This window comes from Balaenoptera borealis, assembly GCF_965194805.1.
Source record: "Balaenoptera borealis genome assembly, chromosome: 8".
Taxonomy (NCBI): Eukaryota; Metazoa; Chordata; class Mammalia; order Artiodactyla; family Balaenopteridae; genus Balaenoptera; species Balaenoptera borealis.
Genome location: NC_138865.1, coordinates 98,662,894 through 98,677,301, shown reverse-complemented (window position 1 = coordinate 98,677,301; position 14,408 = coordinate 98,662,894). Strand labels below are relative to the sequence as shown.

At 41.9% G+C, this 14,408-nt stretch overlaps 2 protein-coding genes across 12 annotated transcripts in view; both read left to right on the top strand.

Moving 5' to 3' along the window:
* FRRS1L (ferric chelate reductase 1 like) overlaps positions 1 to 11,808 on the top strand; it is a 31,356-nt gene extending 19,548 nt beyond the window's left edge. For 2 of the 9 annotated variants that reach the window (XM_082404132.1, XM_082404130.1), the window contains exons 5-6: positions 352 to 415; positions 975 to 6,520. In XM_082404132.1, coding sequence (XP_082260258.1) covers positions 352 to 415; positions 975 to 1,047 — 137 coding nt within the window. In that variant the 3' untranslated portion in view covers positions 1,048 to 6,520. Of the gene's footprint in view, positions 1 to 351; positions 6,521 to 6,571 lie in introns of those variants that run through there. The other 7 variants (XM_082404131.1, XM_082404129.1, XR_014247900.1 and 4 more) reach the window with 6 other exon arrangements.
* Positions 11,809 to 13,061: 1,253 nt separating this feature from the next.
* TMEM245 (transmembrane protein 245) overlaps positions 13,062 to 14,408 on the top strand; it is a 102,923-nt gene continuing 101,576 nt past the window's right edge. Inside the window, exon 1 of one of the 3 annotated variants that reach the window (XM_082403906.1) lies at positions 13,062 to 14,186. In XM_082403906.1, coding sequence (XP_082260032.1) covers positions 13,488 to 14,186 — 699 coding nt within the window. In that variant the 5' untranslated portion in view covers positions 13,062 to 13,487. The remainder of the gene's footprint in view (positions 14,187 to 14,408) is intronic. The other 2 variants (XM_082403904.1, XM_082403905.1) reach the window with 2 other exon arrangements.

Genomic DNA, 14,408 nt, shown 5'->3' with positions numbered 1-14,408 from the left:
TCAAAAATGTTGCCCATCCAAAGACTTGTTTGGTATCTTAATCCTCTTACTTTCTGTACCATTCCACACCACTCTGCCAGACAGACATGCAGACATACAGACACACAGCACACCACACCCTCTCTGGTCTGGCCTGGGCAGGCTACCACTTTATATCCCATAGACTTCCATCTGCAAGGGAGTCCATGTGGTCAGGAGTGGTTAATGAGCCATACATAAAAAATATATTTGGAAAAAAAAATAGTAGCTCTTGTTCTTTGAAGTTTAGTTTTTCTGTGGTTTGCATGTATCATTTTAAATCTGTACCTTTTTTCTATTGCCCCTTCCTTTTTATTTCTTTCCTCTTTAAAGGCTCCATCACCCGACATGATATAGACTCACCACCGACTTCAGAGCGTGTTGTCAGTATTTACAAGTATGAGGACATTTTTATGCCATCAGCTGCCTATCAGACCTTCTCCTCTCCATTCTGTCTGCTTCTCATTGTTGCCCTGACCTTCTACTTATTGATGGGAACCCCTTAACCACAGCTGCAAAGCCAACAGATTCAATGCATTATTAGAAAGTCTTTAGTATATTTTAAAAAAATATGCAGTATAATTTTAGCTTCTATTATGTACAAAAAAAAAAAAGACTTATATGATTCAGCTTTCTGGAAGAAAGAGCAAGTTTCTTTTCTAAGCGAAGAGGGTTGTTTAATAATGACCCCATACTTTGGGAAAGTACTTAAAACTTTTCTAAGCACTCACTTTCAAATATGTTTTCTTATTTGAGCTTCCCAACATCTCTGAGTTGGCTTGATGAACATTATTATTGCCATCGTACTGAATGGGATTTGAGACCCAGGAAGGCTCCCTTTTTATGACTCTCGTGCCTTGTAGCCTTGGCTACTTGGTCAGATAACACATAGCAAGGTAGAGAAAGCTAGGCATAGAAACCATGTCTCTAAACAACCTTTACTCTTCCAACTACAGCTCAAGAGAGTTACTTGGAGTAATACTAAGGAGAACTTCACTGGATGGCCCAAGTTCACAGTCAGCCTTTTAGGCAGAAGAACTTTCAAATTTTCATAAAGCGTGAAGGCATTTGGATACTTACACAGCTAATGAGGAGAATGAAGGAGATAATAGTGATATGAAAATGGTTCATATTTATTTGAAGTATCTTCTGGATTAGTAAGTAGCTAAAAGAACACATTTTTTTTTTGCTGCTTGGAAAGGTTAGAAATGGAACTGTGAGTGTTCCTGAAGATGTAAAATTATATTAATGATAAAAAAAAATATGGGCATTCTTAGAAGTTAGAATTTGGACTCTACTACCACTGTATTTAATAAATTAAGGTGTTTATTTGTGGCTACAGCTAATTCTGTTGTCAGTCACCGTATATTGAGTATGATTAAATGTGTGTTATAATAGACAAATCATCTTGAATATTCAAGGCATTTTGATAATAAATTAACATTTTTGGAGATTGTGGAGATTTGGAGTAGAAACATTTTAAAGATGACATTTTTTTTTAAATTAGCAAATGCGAAATGACCCATCAAGTGAATTTACTTAGAGTATCCATTCAAATGTTCAGACTTGTAAATTGGATTGGCAGTCAGCATAATTTATAATAATGTCTTGACTTAATGCATTTTCTTTTTTCAAAGGAACCCAAATGTTCCTTTATTCCAACTGACTGAGTTAACAGCCCATTTAGAGGAAAAGAGTCTCTGGGTATAATTATGCTGCTGAGGCATTTCCACTGTAGAGTTCTGGAGTCTTCTTGCTCCCCCACAACTCCCCACCCCTTTGCTTTAAAGTTGGCTCCAACTTTGTGGTTTTTGTGATTAACAACACTGGAGACTGTGATTTCTAATGCCATCCTTGGAATCCATGTCAGAAGTGAAAGGCCACCTCTCCTATGGGGGAAGCTTTCACATTCTTCTGGCACTGAACAAAAATAAGGAAAACATCCAGATTCTGTGACATTTACTGCGTGCATCCAAGGGATGTAGGAGAAACAATCCTCATTGCAGGTGGACAGAGGTGAAATGACATCAAGCAAGTGATGGATTCAAACTCAAGTCATCGGATTCAAGTCCCTGGCTCCACCTGACTCATAACCAAGCCCTCCAGCCTTGGCTGAGGATGGCCTGTGCATCACCTTCTAAGGTACAGTGGTTGTGTAGCAGTGAGGACACTGAGTATGCAGGCACCCACGTTGTAAATAAGAAAGCAAATATTTTTATATTTCATCCTCTCATGTGTATAATATTTCCGCCATAAATAGGTTAAAACTAAATCGAGACTTGAGCTAGTCTCTGTAGCAGGCAGGGAAGGAATAAGTTAAGGGATTTTCCTTCTGCTTACGTTTCAAGTCAAGCTAATTGTTTCATGAATTGTTTTTCCTTGGATTACCAGTTTTGCATATTTGTGCTTAGAACTTTCAACGATTTCTCATTTCCATTAGCGTGAAATGCAAACCACTTTGTTTACCTCCAATATCATCTTTTGTCACCACTCCTCACCTTGCTCTGTCCCAGCAAGACTGACTTGCTCTCAGTTCTTCAGACCTGCTTTCTCACCTCTCGTGACGTTCCCTGTGCCCAAACATTCTCCACTTCCTGGGCTTGCTGAACTCCTATGCACCTGTCAGGTCACAGAGTAAGTGTTTCTTCCTCCAGTCTCCTGGACTAAGTATCAGTAGGTTCAGGTCCCTGCCAAATGCTCCCAGAGCACACTCGGCTTCCCCATTATTTTACTCATCACACTTTCCTGTAATTGCTGGCTCGTCCTCCCTGCTAACTCCGTAATGCAGGGACCATTTCCTGTTACGGATCCTTATAACAGACACGACTGCATAGTAGGTACCCAGCAAACATTTGTTGAATGAATAAATAAACGAAACTCTACTCCCATGGCAAGTTTGGTCCAGAAAGCTTGTATTCCATATACATTGCTAGACTGGCCAACCTTTTTGTATTCTTCGACCTGTGATCACTTCTTTAGCAAACACTGAACTTTTGTCTCTTGAAACATAAATCGAAAGATCTTTCGTAACAATGCTGTTTTGCCCTGTAAAACAGAGTTGACATTTTTAACAATAATCATTGTTCAGAAATGGGAATTCAACAGACCAGGGATGCAGAACAGCATTTAACCGTCATCCCAGAGAATCATCAATTTATAGACATACTGAAGTTAAAACTCTGTAGACTCCAATTTTATTCGTTCTTACATAATGTAGGAGAATCAACTTCTATTTTATCTCTGTATTCCATTTTCTAACATAGTACTTGTTACAGGGGAGAAACCCAACCAGTGTGTTTTTGTAAATGCGTAAGTAGAATAATAATGTCTGCTAAATGTATTTAGTGCTTTTCTTAACACTTTACAAGGATTAACTCATTTAATCCTCACAACAACCATAGTATTCTATTATTAGAATCAGTAGATTCTATTATTAGTCCAATTTTACAGATGAAGAAACTGAGGCTAGGCATTTGGCATAAATTACCAGTGTTGGCAAGGACTTTAGACGCCATTTTATCCAATGCACTTATTTTAAAGAGGGGCAGCTGAGACCTAGGGAGGTGATGTGATTTCCATCATGCACATTCATTAAAACTTTTATTAAATGGAACCCACTGTCCACACTCAAATTAGACGGGTGCTTTTTCTCCCCTTTAGCAATTTACAATGAATAGAAGGACTTTTTATAGTTATATTTGGGGAAAGGGGTACATTTTACTTTCTATCAGCTTTTTCTCTTCTTAAAAACATTTTGATTCTTTATTTTACCCATCATTTTAGTGTATTTAGTAGTTTAAAAAAATAATACACAGGTTGGACAAGACTAGAATGTATTTGTCTTAGTTAATTTTTAAAAGTGACTTACCTAAAACCCAGGTCTTCTAACTTGGAGTCCAATGCCCTTTTCTTGCTCCACTGTAGTCTCAAAGATGAATTTGCAAACATGATTTCAGACAAAATGCAGGAGCCATATTTAATTATCTTAAGTTGGCTTTTGTCATCAAGGAAATCGGAAAGTTTGGACAACTCAGGAATGGATTTCCATCCCACATATTTTTTACTACTATTTCTGTAATTAAGTTTACAGTCTATATTCAGGATTTTGTGCTTAAGAGGTATTATTCTTAGTCCTAGCCTATGGGTCAGCAAAGTTTTTCTGTAAAGGTCTGGATGGATAAATATTTTAGGCTTTGCAGTCTCTTAGCTGTTCAACTCTGTTGCAGACGATACGTAAACCAATGAGCATGGCTGTGTTCCAATAAAACTTAATTGACACAAATTTGAATTTTATATAACTTTTACGTGTCACAAATATTCTTCTTTAGATTAAAAAAACTTTTTAAATATAAAAACCATTCTTAGCTTGCAGACCATACAGAAACAGGCAGCAGGTTGGGTTTGGCCTGTGGACTGCAGTTTTCCTACCCTTGCTCTCAGCTAAGAGGCACGCCCAGGTGTCATGATCAATTGTATAGGGCACTGCGAGTAATGTATTATAATGTATTACTGGTTAATTATAAAAATATCGACATTAGTAATTTGTTTGTAAAATAAATTATAGTTGATGGATTGTCATCTTGATAATGCATTCCCATTAGAATTTGCATTCTAATATATTTTCCAGAGTTGATGTGAAAGAGGTGTCAGTAAAGTCAGAGCTGGGTAAGCAGCAGTTTTATTTTATCTAAGCTGTGCCAATCGTGAACTACTTTCACTGTGCAGTTGCTCTTCATGGTGTGGATTACAGTTGATCCTTAAACATCACATGGTGTTAGGGGCACTGACCCTCTAGGCAGTGGAAAATCCACCTATAATTTATAGTAAGCCCTCCATAATATGTGGTTCCCATGTCCACGGTTCCTCCTATCCATGGTCACATGGTCCAAGGATGCAACCAACCTTACTACATGTAGCACTGTAGTATTTACTATTGAAAAAAATCCATGTATAAGTGGACCTGCACAGTTCAAACTTACGTTGTTCAAGGGTCAACTGTACAATGTTCAGACTAGTTTATTTTCCTCTAGACAATTTTTAAGTATTATCTAAATCTGTTACATCCACGGGATGGGAGTGTTTTACTCATGTGACTATGGCATCACCTTGTGTATCATAATGGAAACATGTTTGAGAACCACCGCAATAGGTCAAATGCTGAGATGTGAATACTTTGCTGTATATAACTGTATTGTTCTCTAAAAAGAATTGGTTATGTTTGGTGAACAGTTTGATTATTCTCAGTGTGTTTGTGTATATATTTGTGCATACATGATGAGGTCTGTATGTGTTTATACATAAATGCCTATATATACACATACCATGGCCATTTGAAGGTCTTTGTCAGGATTGTTTCTGTTTCTGATCTTGTAAATACTTTAAAACCCAAGAGATATAACATTGTATGTATTACAGGCCAAACTACCCTTAAGTTTATAGTAATTTCGTTTGCAGAAAGGGTTCCTGGATCCGTTATTAAACCTTGCCTCCTCCATTCAACATTCTGTGACTTGTTAAGAACATATAAAATAAAGTATCATTGTTGAGTTTGACTTTTCTATACCGTAAGTTAAGAAACTAAGCCTAGTGTGAACTGAGTCAATGGCATGTAGATGCAACCTATCCATGTTTTATATTTAATTAGATTTCTTGTTCAGTTAATCAGTTATTTAGTTTCAAGTTGTACCTGGTTGTTTTCATATTTAATAGATAAATATAAATTCCTTTTCATGAAAATAGTGGCTATTAACGTGATTTTAAATGTGACTAAAGATTTAAGTGAACCATCAAGCGCTTTGGGGTTTTTCACTTAAAGTATGCTGATATTCAACTAATGTTTTCTGTCTTCCCCTGGATAGTGGCTATTAGGCAAATAGCTGTTCTGTTCTATTCTTCGGGAGAGCCATGGATTCTCTAGGGTTACGGGGTACGTGGCGGTTGTGCCATTCACCCAGATCACTAAAGCCGTTACCATTTCATCACACAGAATGTCCTGACCACCTGGAAGAGTAAATGCACCTTCTCCACATGCCTTATTCCCCCAGATGCGCTCATATGCTGGAACAATCTGGCTCCAGGTGTATTAATATACTTTTTTGCGACTGTCTGTAAAATACTATTTTGTAAGAACTATGCCTTTAGATGGACATTGATGGGTTATATTTGTTTTATAATAATTGTGTACCTAATGTTCAATTGTGGTTGATTTTGAGATTTATGATATTTATAAGCCTGTCCTACGTGGATTTTTACTCTACGATATGTGGTACCTTACTAATAAAGACATGGATTTCTATTTATGTAAAGTAATTGTAGCAATATTCCTAGATGCTACCTAAATGATTGTTCTGCCCATCTGCCGTCACAAATACTTCTATCTTTAGAGGGCTATGTTAGAGTTAGAATATATTAACTAGATTTAAATTTTAAAATATAGATTCTCAACATGGTTTGAAATTCTTCCTGTTGATGTAATTAAAGTTTATAATTCTTTATTGATTTACTCTGGTGCATCTCTGGTTTTCTGTTTGTTTGTTTTACATCCTTTCATCAGTAAAGTCTCCCTGAAGTTGTAAACCTTGGAGAAGATGACAGCCTGTCATTCTGACAAAGAAGAAAATCATGTTGCAGTAGTCAGGTAAAAATCCCTGCAGAGAAACAATTTGCAAAAGGAATCTTTATTTATAGCTTCAGCTCAGTACCTTTATCAGATAGTAAATGGAGGCCTATAATCCCATGTAAAGTGTATTAGTTGGCTAATAGTGCATAACTAGCTCTAAGAATTTCAATTATAGGCCTTACTGGTAACTAAATCATATTATATGTTAAGAACAGTTGGTTTAGTTGTAAAGGCTTATGAATCATCAAGGTGGTATGGAAATTGTGGAATGCAGTAGCTGAGCTGGTTGAGAAACTGGGACTAGGTTGAGAAATTCAAGGAATGTCATGTTAAGAAAGAGTTAGTTATTACCACATTCTGCATTATCGGCTCTAATCCTCACCCCGCCCCCCAAACAAGTATTTTGTTATTTTCTGGTATCCTAGGTGTTTGCCGTGGTATTTATTTTGCAATATTCTCAGTGGGTAGCCCAGCCGTCAGACCTGACCCTGGCTGATGTTTGACTTGGAAGTTTCTTAGGGCTCAGTCCCAGGTGCAAGGGCCAGGGGATGAGCGGTAAGAAGAGACTGCTGAAGTAGAGTGGACATGAAAGTCACTTGCATCCAGGAGGTCAAGAAGCTTTAACCACTTGTTCATTCATTCATTCATTCAATGAATACTTATCGAGGACTCTTATGTACCAGTCCATATGCTAGAAACTACACATGGAGGACTCCAGGAAGAGCAGCTCTTGATTTCTGCCCCTAAGAGGCTCATAGCCTACTTGGGGAGTCAGATACCTAAATACCATGATAATACTTTTTGGTGACTGCAGTGTAAGGAAATGCTCAGGTGTGGTGCAAACCTGGAGTAGGGATCCTCACCCAGCCTGGGGCAACCAGGTGAAAGCAGGTGGTAGTACTGAGGCTGAGTCTTAAAGAAGGAATAGGAGTAAAGCAGGCAAAGGATGTGGAGAGGCATCTCCAAGAAAGGGGAGAGCAACCCCAGAAGAAAGGCCAGCAGGATGTGTTTGGGAACCACTGTCATTTGACCGGGTTTGTATTAGTTTCCTATTGCTGCTGTAACAAATTACCATAAGTTTAGTGGCTTAAAACAACAGAAATGTATTCCCTTGCAGTTCTGGAGGCCAGAGGTCTGAACTGAATCACATGGAGCTACAATCATGGTGTGGGCAGGGCCGGTTTCTTCTGGGAACTCCTGGGGAGAGAATCCTTCCTTGGCTCTTCCAGCTTCTGGTAGCTGTGGAAATTTCTTGGCCCATGGCCTCATGACTCCAATGTCTGCCTCTGTGGTCAGAGAGGTCAGATTGCTCTCCTTTTCTGTAGTCTAATCTCCCTCCCTCCCTCTGATATAGATACTTGTGATTACATTTAGCCCCCATCCATATAATCCAGGGTAATCTCCCCACATCAAAATCCTTAACTTCATCATATCTGCAAAGTACAAGTAAGGTAACATACTTCACAGGTTCTAGGGATTAGGACCTGGATATCTTTGGGGGCCACCCAACTGCTAGAGGATAAAGGATGAGGCAGAGAGTGGGAAGAGTGAGGTAGGGTGAGCGTGGCCCCATCACAGAGGACCTTGGAAGTCATAGTAAAGAGTTTGGAACCTTCCCACAAAGTGAGGAGGCTTTGAAGCGATCAGATTGTATTTTAGAAAGATCACGCTGGCTGCACTGTAGAGAATTGATTGGAGTGGAGCAAGAGGGCAGACAAAGGGACCAGCCTGAGGCTGCAGTGACATCAGTGCGGTACCAAGAGTGTACAAACAAGTAATGCTTAGGATTCAAACCCATCAGGACTTGATTCTCAAATGAAGATAGTTTATTTATAAATAGTGATTAGTCTGGCTAATTTGAAATGCATCCACCATCTCCTGGTTTTCAGTCTTGCTCTGATTTGCAGCAGAAGGCTGGTAGTTTATACACTGCATAGCCTCAGCTTTAGTTGGAGTATATTGTTGGGAGTAGAGCCAAGCAAGGGGTGGGCTGGGAATCCCAAATCCTGATCCCTAACTGTCACACTTCAACAGCTCCAGATAAAGCGTTCCAGACAAATCACGTCTATGAAGATGAGGAGCTACCAGCAAAGGACATTTACGGCCAGCCACTTTTGGGACAGGCAGTTCTGGCTTTTGGTGATAAGTGTTAATTACAAAATCAGTTTGCAGATGCCAATCTCCCCCCTACCAAACTTCCTCCCACCCTAGAAGAGAAAGGGGGAGCTATTTTGGTTGCAGACCTTTTTTTAAAAGGGGGATTTTGTGTGTGTGTGTTTCCCCAAAAGAACTGCCCAACTTTCTTTTACTCATCTGGTCTTTTCCTGGGTGCATGGGTGTCAACTGGGTTGGTTGAATCAATTTGATAATTTCTTCACTGACCTTTTTACGTATTGGTAAAATTGTCTTTATTGACATGGTTTGGAAGGTTAGCTATAGCTGGATGGTACAAACCAGAAGGACAGGAACCTAGACTGGATGAACAGGAGCCTGGAGGCAGGAAAGGCGATACTCCACTCATTGAACTGGCAGGACTCGTGCTGTAAGTGGGGGCATGTGTCCTAGTGCAGGGATAGGAGAGAGAAGTCGGAGTAGTTAGGGAGTCAGGCAGGGCCTGACGGTATCAGACTTGTTTACATCATTTGTTCTTCAGCCATTGAGATTTAAGAAAAAAATCTCTTAGTAATTGCTCACATTCATACTAACCTTAGCTTCCCAAACTCTTTTCTTCTAAACCACTTATTTATGTTCTTAGTCTGCCAATTTTATCTAGTTTCAGACGCTGGATGGTTAATTAAGTGTAGAAAAGGCAAATAACGTTTCATCTTGTGTGCTTACTTTGTGGAGTTGGTAGTGGTTCCCTAGAATGTTTCGCTGAGAAGGATTTTGAGGCTGTGTCTAGGCTCAGTGAGAAAGAGTTGAGTGGTTGATTAGCAATGTCTTCTATCGGCTTAGTAAAAGAGAGTGGTAACTCATATCTGGAATCTGAATGTGTGTTGTTTGATTACATTTTCACATGGCTTCTCCTCCTGCACTGTACATACCGCTTTATATGTGATGTACACACTCCACTGTAAGTACTGGACTTTGTTTAAAGTAAACACTCTAAGATAAACACAATGCCCTGGAGAATCCTCTCCCCACCTGTGTTTGTTTTACCTCTGGGGCTGTTATCTTGATACCTTGGGAGTCTGTGGACATTGACTGATGTTTAAGAGATGCCTCTTGGCTTCTCTAGGACAAAATGAAGAGTTACCCTGAGAGCCACTATCAGATTTTTACCATGTCCCAGGTATTGTGCTGCTGCTTTAGACACACTCTTCTGTTTCATCCTCACAGCAACCAGTGATGTAGATGTTATCATTTTATCAGCCAGAAATCTTTCTGTTGCAAGAAATGTAAAACTGAACCAAAACTGGCTTAAATGGTTGGAAATTCATTGGTTCATGCGACAGGAAGGCCAAAGGCAGTGTGGTCCCAGGGTCAGCTTGATTCACTCCTCTGGATCTATTTCACCTCCACTGTATCCTGGATGCCCATGGAGGCAGCTCTTCTCTGAGGTCGTTGGAGTGAGTTGCTGTGTGGGACCAAAGAAGAAAACCCAAGTAGCCTTGCATTTTGGAGGGGATGCCTAAAAGCATATGTCCTATGAGGTAGAGATTTGAGTAGACTGTGTGTACTTCTCTCAAATTTAGTTTGTAGGTCCTACATCCCAGTATTTTTTCTCTGCTCTCAACCATAGGAATACATAGCAGAAACATCCCCAGTGTTTCAACACTATTTCTCATAGGAAGCACAAACAAACTTTTTTGAAAGGATAGCAAATCATCCGTTCACTTGCTCAGCAAACACTGAACTTGTACTATGAATGGCCCATGCTGTGTCAGGTGCTGGGGACACAGAAATGAAGCAAACCCATGAGAATCTCTGACTTTGACTGTAGTGTAGTAAGTACAATCATAGAGGGGTGAGCAAAATCCTATAGGAACCCAGCCTTGCGTTAGGCCATATAAATGTAAGTCTAGTGAGTTTCTGGTGCTTCAGCCTTCATTTCTCTTAGTTCCATTCTTGAATAGAAATTCTGTCAGAGACCTGGCAGTTCTATTGCTTTGGCCATTAGAACAGTTTTGAAATGCTCTGCAGTTTTGCCTTTCACTGAGACTTGGAAGCAGAGCACCATGACAGGGTATTTTTGATTTGCTGATCTGGGACCCCAAACACAATTTAGGCAACATTACCCTGGTCCCCTCCTATCCAATACATATGTATGTCAGTTTCTGTTTGCATCTATTGATAGATGCTTTTGTTTTGTTACATGGGATCTTTTGGTTTGTAACTAGAGGAAGAGAGTCAAATCTTTGGTTGGAGAAGGACAGAGGGGTTGGTTTGGTCTTTGTTCCCTCACTGACCCTTTGGATGGGTTTTGAACCCCTGTAGTTAGAGGACTGAAGGTTGGACGTGGAAGGAACTCTTCATGAGAGGAATTACGATACACTGAACACAAGAGACCTGGTTTAGAGCTTGGGTGACAAAAGGGCACAGAGCCCTCAAGTCAGGGAGGATTTCTTCCCCATCTCTGAGTGGAACCCAGCTTTGCTTTGGCACCCTGAGGATTAGGAGTTTGGGAGTATCCAGGATCTGGGAATAATGGCACAGGCTCTGGCAATCTTGTGATGGGTACTGAGCTCAGGGAGCTGTGTGGGCAGAGGGTGGACATAGGGGGGTTGGTGGTTAACTTATGTCTCCAGGTATATATGTGAGGCATCCCCACTGGGACTCCCTCGAAATTACTGAAGACTTTTTGGGAGGGAGACTGAGGCATTGTTGTTATATAAATGGGAGCTTAAGTCAGTGTAAAATGGTTACTGAAAGCAAATGTGACTATAATTTGTAATCATGATCTCAGCAGCCCTAGATAAAGTAGTTAAGAAGCAAAGCAAAATGTAGGACAACTGATGCAAAATATTTACAGAGTTAAAGTCCAAAGACCACTTGAAAAACAAGGACTGTGACCCGAGACCCAAAAATGAGATGTTAAGGCATTACTTTTTCTTTTACTTGAAAAAATTTTGAAAACAGAAGAGGGATAACTTGCAGAGTTTCAAAGCACTCTCCTATTGAGTACTCAATAAAGGCTTCCTTCTTTTCTTCCTTCCTCCCTCCCTCCCTCCCTCCCTCCCTTCTTTCTTCTTCTTCCTCTTACTTCTCTTCCTCCCCTTTCTCCTCATCCTCCTCTTGTCCCCTTCCTCCTCTTCTTCCTCTTCCTCTTCTTTCCCTTCTTCCCCTCCCTCTCCCTCTTCTTCTTCTAAATAAAAATTCTGTTCGAGGTGTTTTACAAATAGTAGGCTTGGATCCCAGGACCTTTCCAACAGGAAAACAGAAGTACTGTGTATTGCCCCAGAGCTTCCTTTTTCTCTTCTGGCACAAGAGTTTCTATTATCACTACCATGTGACAGAGAGGAAATTAGGGTTGGGGGCTTAACTGACCTGACCTCAGGTCTCAAAAAGGAACAGTGGCAGTTTGAGACTCTGACCTAGTGCTCTTTCAGGAGTTTAGACTGCTCCAGCACTGACATATACATGGTCGTTAACAGTAGCTGCGCATGAGTCTTCTGAAGAGCTTTAAAAAATATGCTAAAAGGATCCCTTGTCAGACCAATTAATTAACATAGTACGTAAGAATAGACTTAGGAGCCAGATTCTGAGTTTGAATTCTGCCTCTGCCACTTACTAGCTGTGTACCTTGGCAAGGTACTTAACTTCTCTGTGCCTCAGTTTTCCTCTTTGTAAAGTGGGGGAAATAACACCGCCTTCCTTGTAGGGTTGTTCTAAGGATCAAATGAGTTAATGGGGATAAGACATTTATAACAGGGTCTGCCATATCATATGGTAATCGCTATTTAAAATCCTGCCAAAAGTAAAGGAGCTGTTACAGTGGAGGATTACTGGACTGAATGTCAATACTATGACATAGTATGAGTGTGTTTCATGTTTGGTAATTGCAATCATTGTTGCTTTTGTTGTGGTCATCCATGTACAATGCTTGGTGTCAGTCGATTTACCTCTTGTAAAAATAAAATACAGTGTGTGTGTGTGAAAAAAAAAAAAAAAGAAATGGATAAACAACAAGGTCCTACTGTATAGCACAGAGAACTATATTCAATATCCTGTGATAAAACATAGTGGAAAAGAATATGAAAAAGAATATATATGTATAACTGAATCACTTTGCTGTACAGCAGAAATTAATACAACATTGTAAATCAACTATACTTGAATAAAATAAATTTTAAAGAAAAAAAAAAAAAAAAAAAAAAAAAAAATCCTGCCAAGCACACCAGAGCACACACTTTAAGTGTTTATTAAATAAATCAATAAAATAGAATCTGGTGATCGGTCTTGCATAAGTACACCCCCCCCCCCCCCACGGATTCTAATGTGCAGCCTGGGTTTTCAATCTGTTAACGTCGTGCTTCTTTGGGGATTCCGCCTCTCCCCAAATTGACATTAACCAGTGAGTGAGGCGAGTTGCTTTTTTCGTTTGTTTTGTTTTGGGTTGTTTTAACGACAGTTCAGGGTGTTTTTGGAAAGATTATCCGACATTTTTCCCCCCAGTTTGTGACTATTATAACACTTTAATTGATGGGAAGGGAGAGTTGGCTTGTTTGTTTGTTTGATTTTTGCCTCTTCTAAGATGCTGAGCCCAGAAACCTGTTACCTGAATTCCTCAGGGACCAATGAACGAAGGGAGCCCGAGGGCGAAGGAGCGCTCTCTACGCTCTCTGGGAGTTGTAGTTCCCCAAAGATCCTGTAAGCGTTCAATGGCCAGCTAGGAACTACGACTTCCACAATGCCGCGGGCCGCCCGCCCTGCCTCTCGTCCGTGCCTCTCGCCAGGCTTCCCAGTACCGCCTCTCGGCAGCGGCGGCGGCGTCAGGGGTACCATGGCTGACGACGGTTCCCCTGAAGAGCCGTCCAGTCCGCGGGGCTCCCCGGGCCGGGCGCCGCGGGTTCAGCGTGCGGTCGGACCGGGCAGCGGCGGCGGCGGCAGCGGCGGCGGCAGCGGCTGCGGGGAGACACCGCGGACGGCGGCGCTGGCGCTGCGCTTCGACAAGCCCATCAAGCAGGCCTTCTACAACACCGGGGCCGTGCTGTTCGTGTGCCTGTGCTGCGGCGCCGCTGTGCTCGTCTACTTTATCCTGGAGGCCTTCCTGCGGCCGCTGCTGTGGGCCGTGCTGTGCGGCACCTTCCTGCACCCCTTCAAGAGCTCGCTGACGCGGCTGGGCCGCCACTGGCTGCAGCGCCTGCACCACGCGCACACGCCCATCGTGCTGGCCGCGCTGCTGCTGCCGATCTGCTTCGCAGACTACGGCGTGGAGGCCCTGGGCGAGCAGGCGCTGCGCCGCCGCCGCCTGCTGCTGCTGCTCGGCGCCGGCGGCCCGCTCCTCTACGGCCTCTACAGCCTGGGCAGCTACCTGGGCGTGCAGGTGCTGCTGGCGCACGCCGGCGCGCTCATCTGCCGCGGGCTGGACTACTTCAGCAGCCTGTGGGTGAGTGAGCCTCGGTCCGGGCCCTGGGCGGTCCCGGCGAGCGCGCAGTACCCCTGACCACACTCGCAGCTCGCTGGGGTGCGATCCTGCCAACCCCTCCGCACGATGCAGGGGCGGCCAGAGGTCGCGACCTGCGCTGCAGGCAGTGTCCGTCTCAGCCTTCCTTCCCGTGCACCCTAGGAACTTGGCGCACTTCTTTCCAAAGTGAGGACGGGTGTGGTT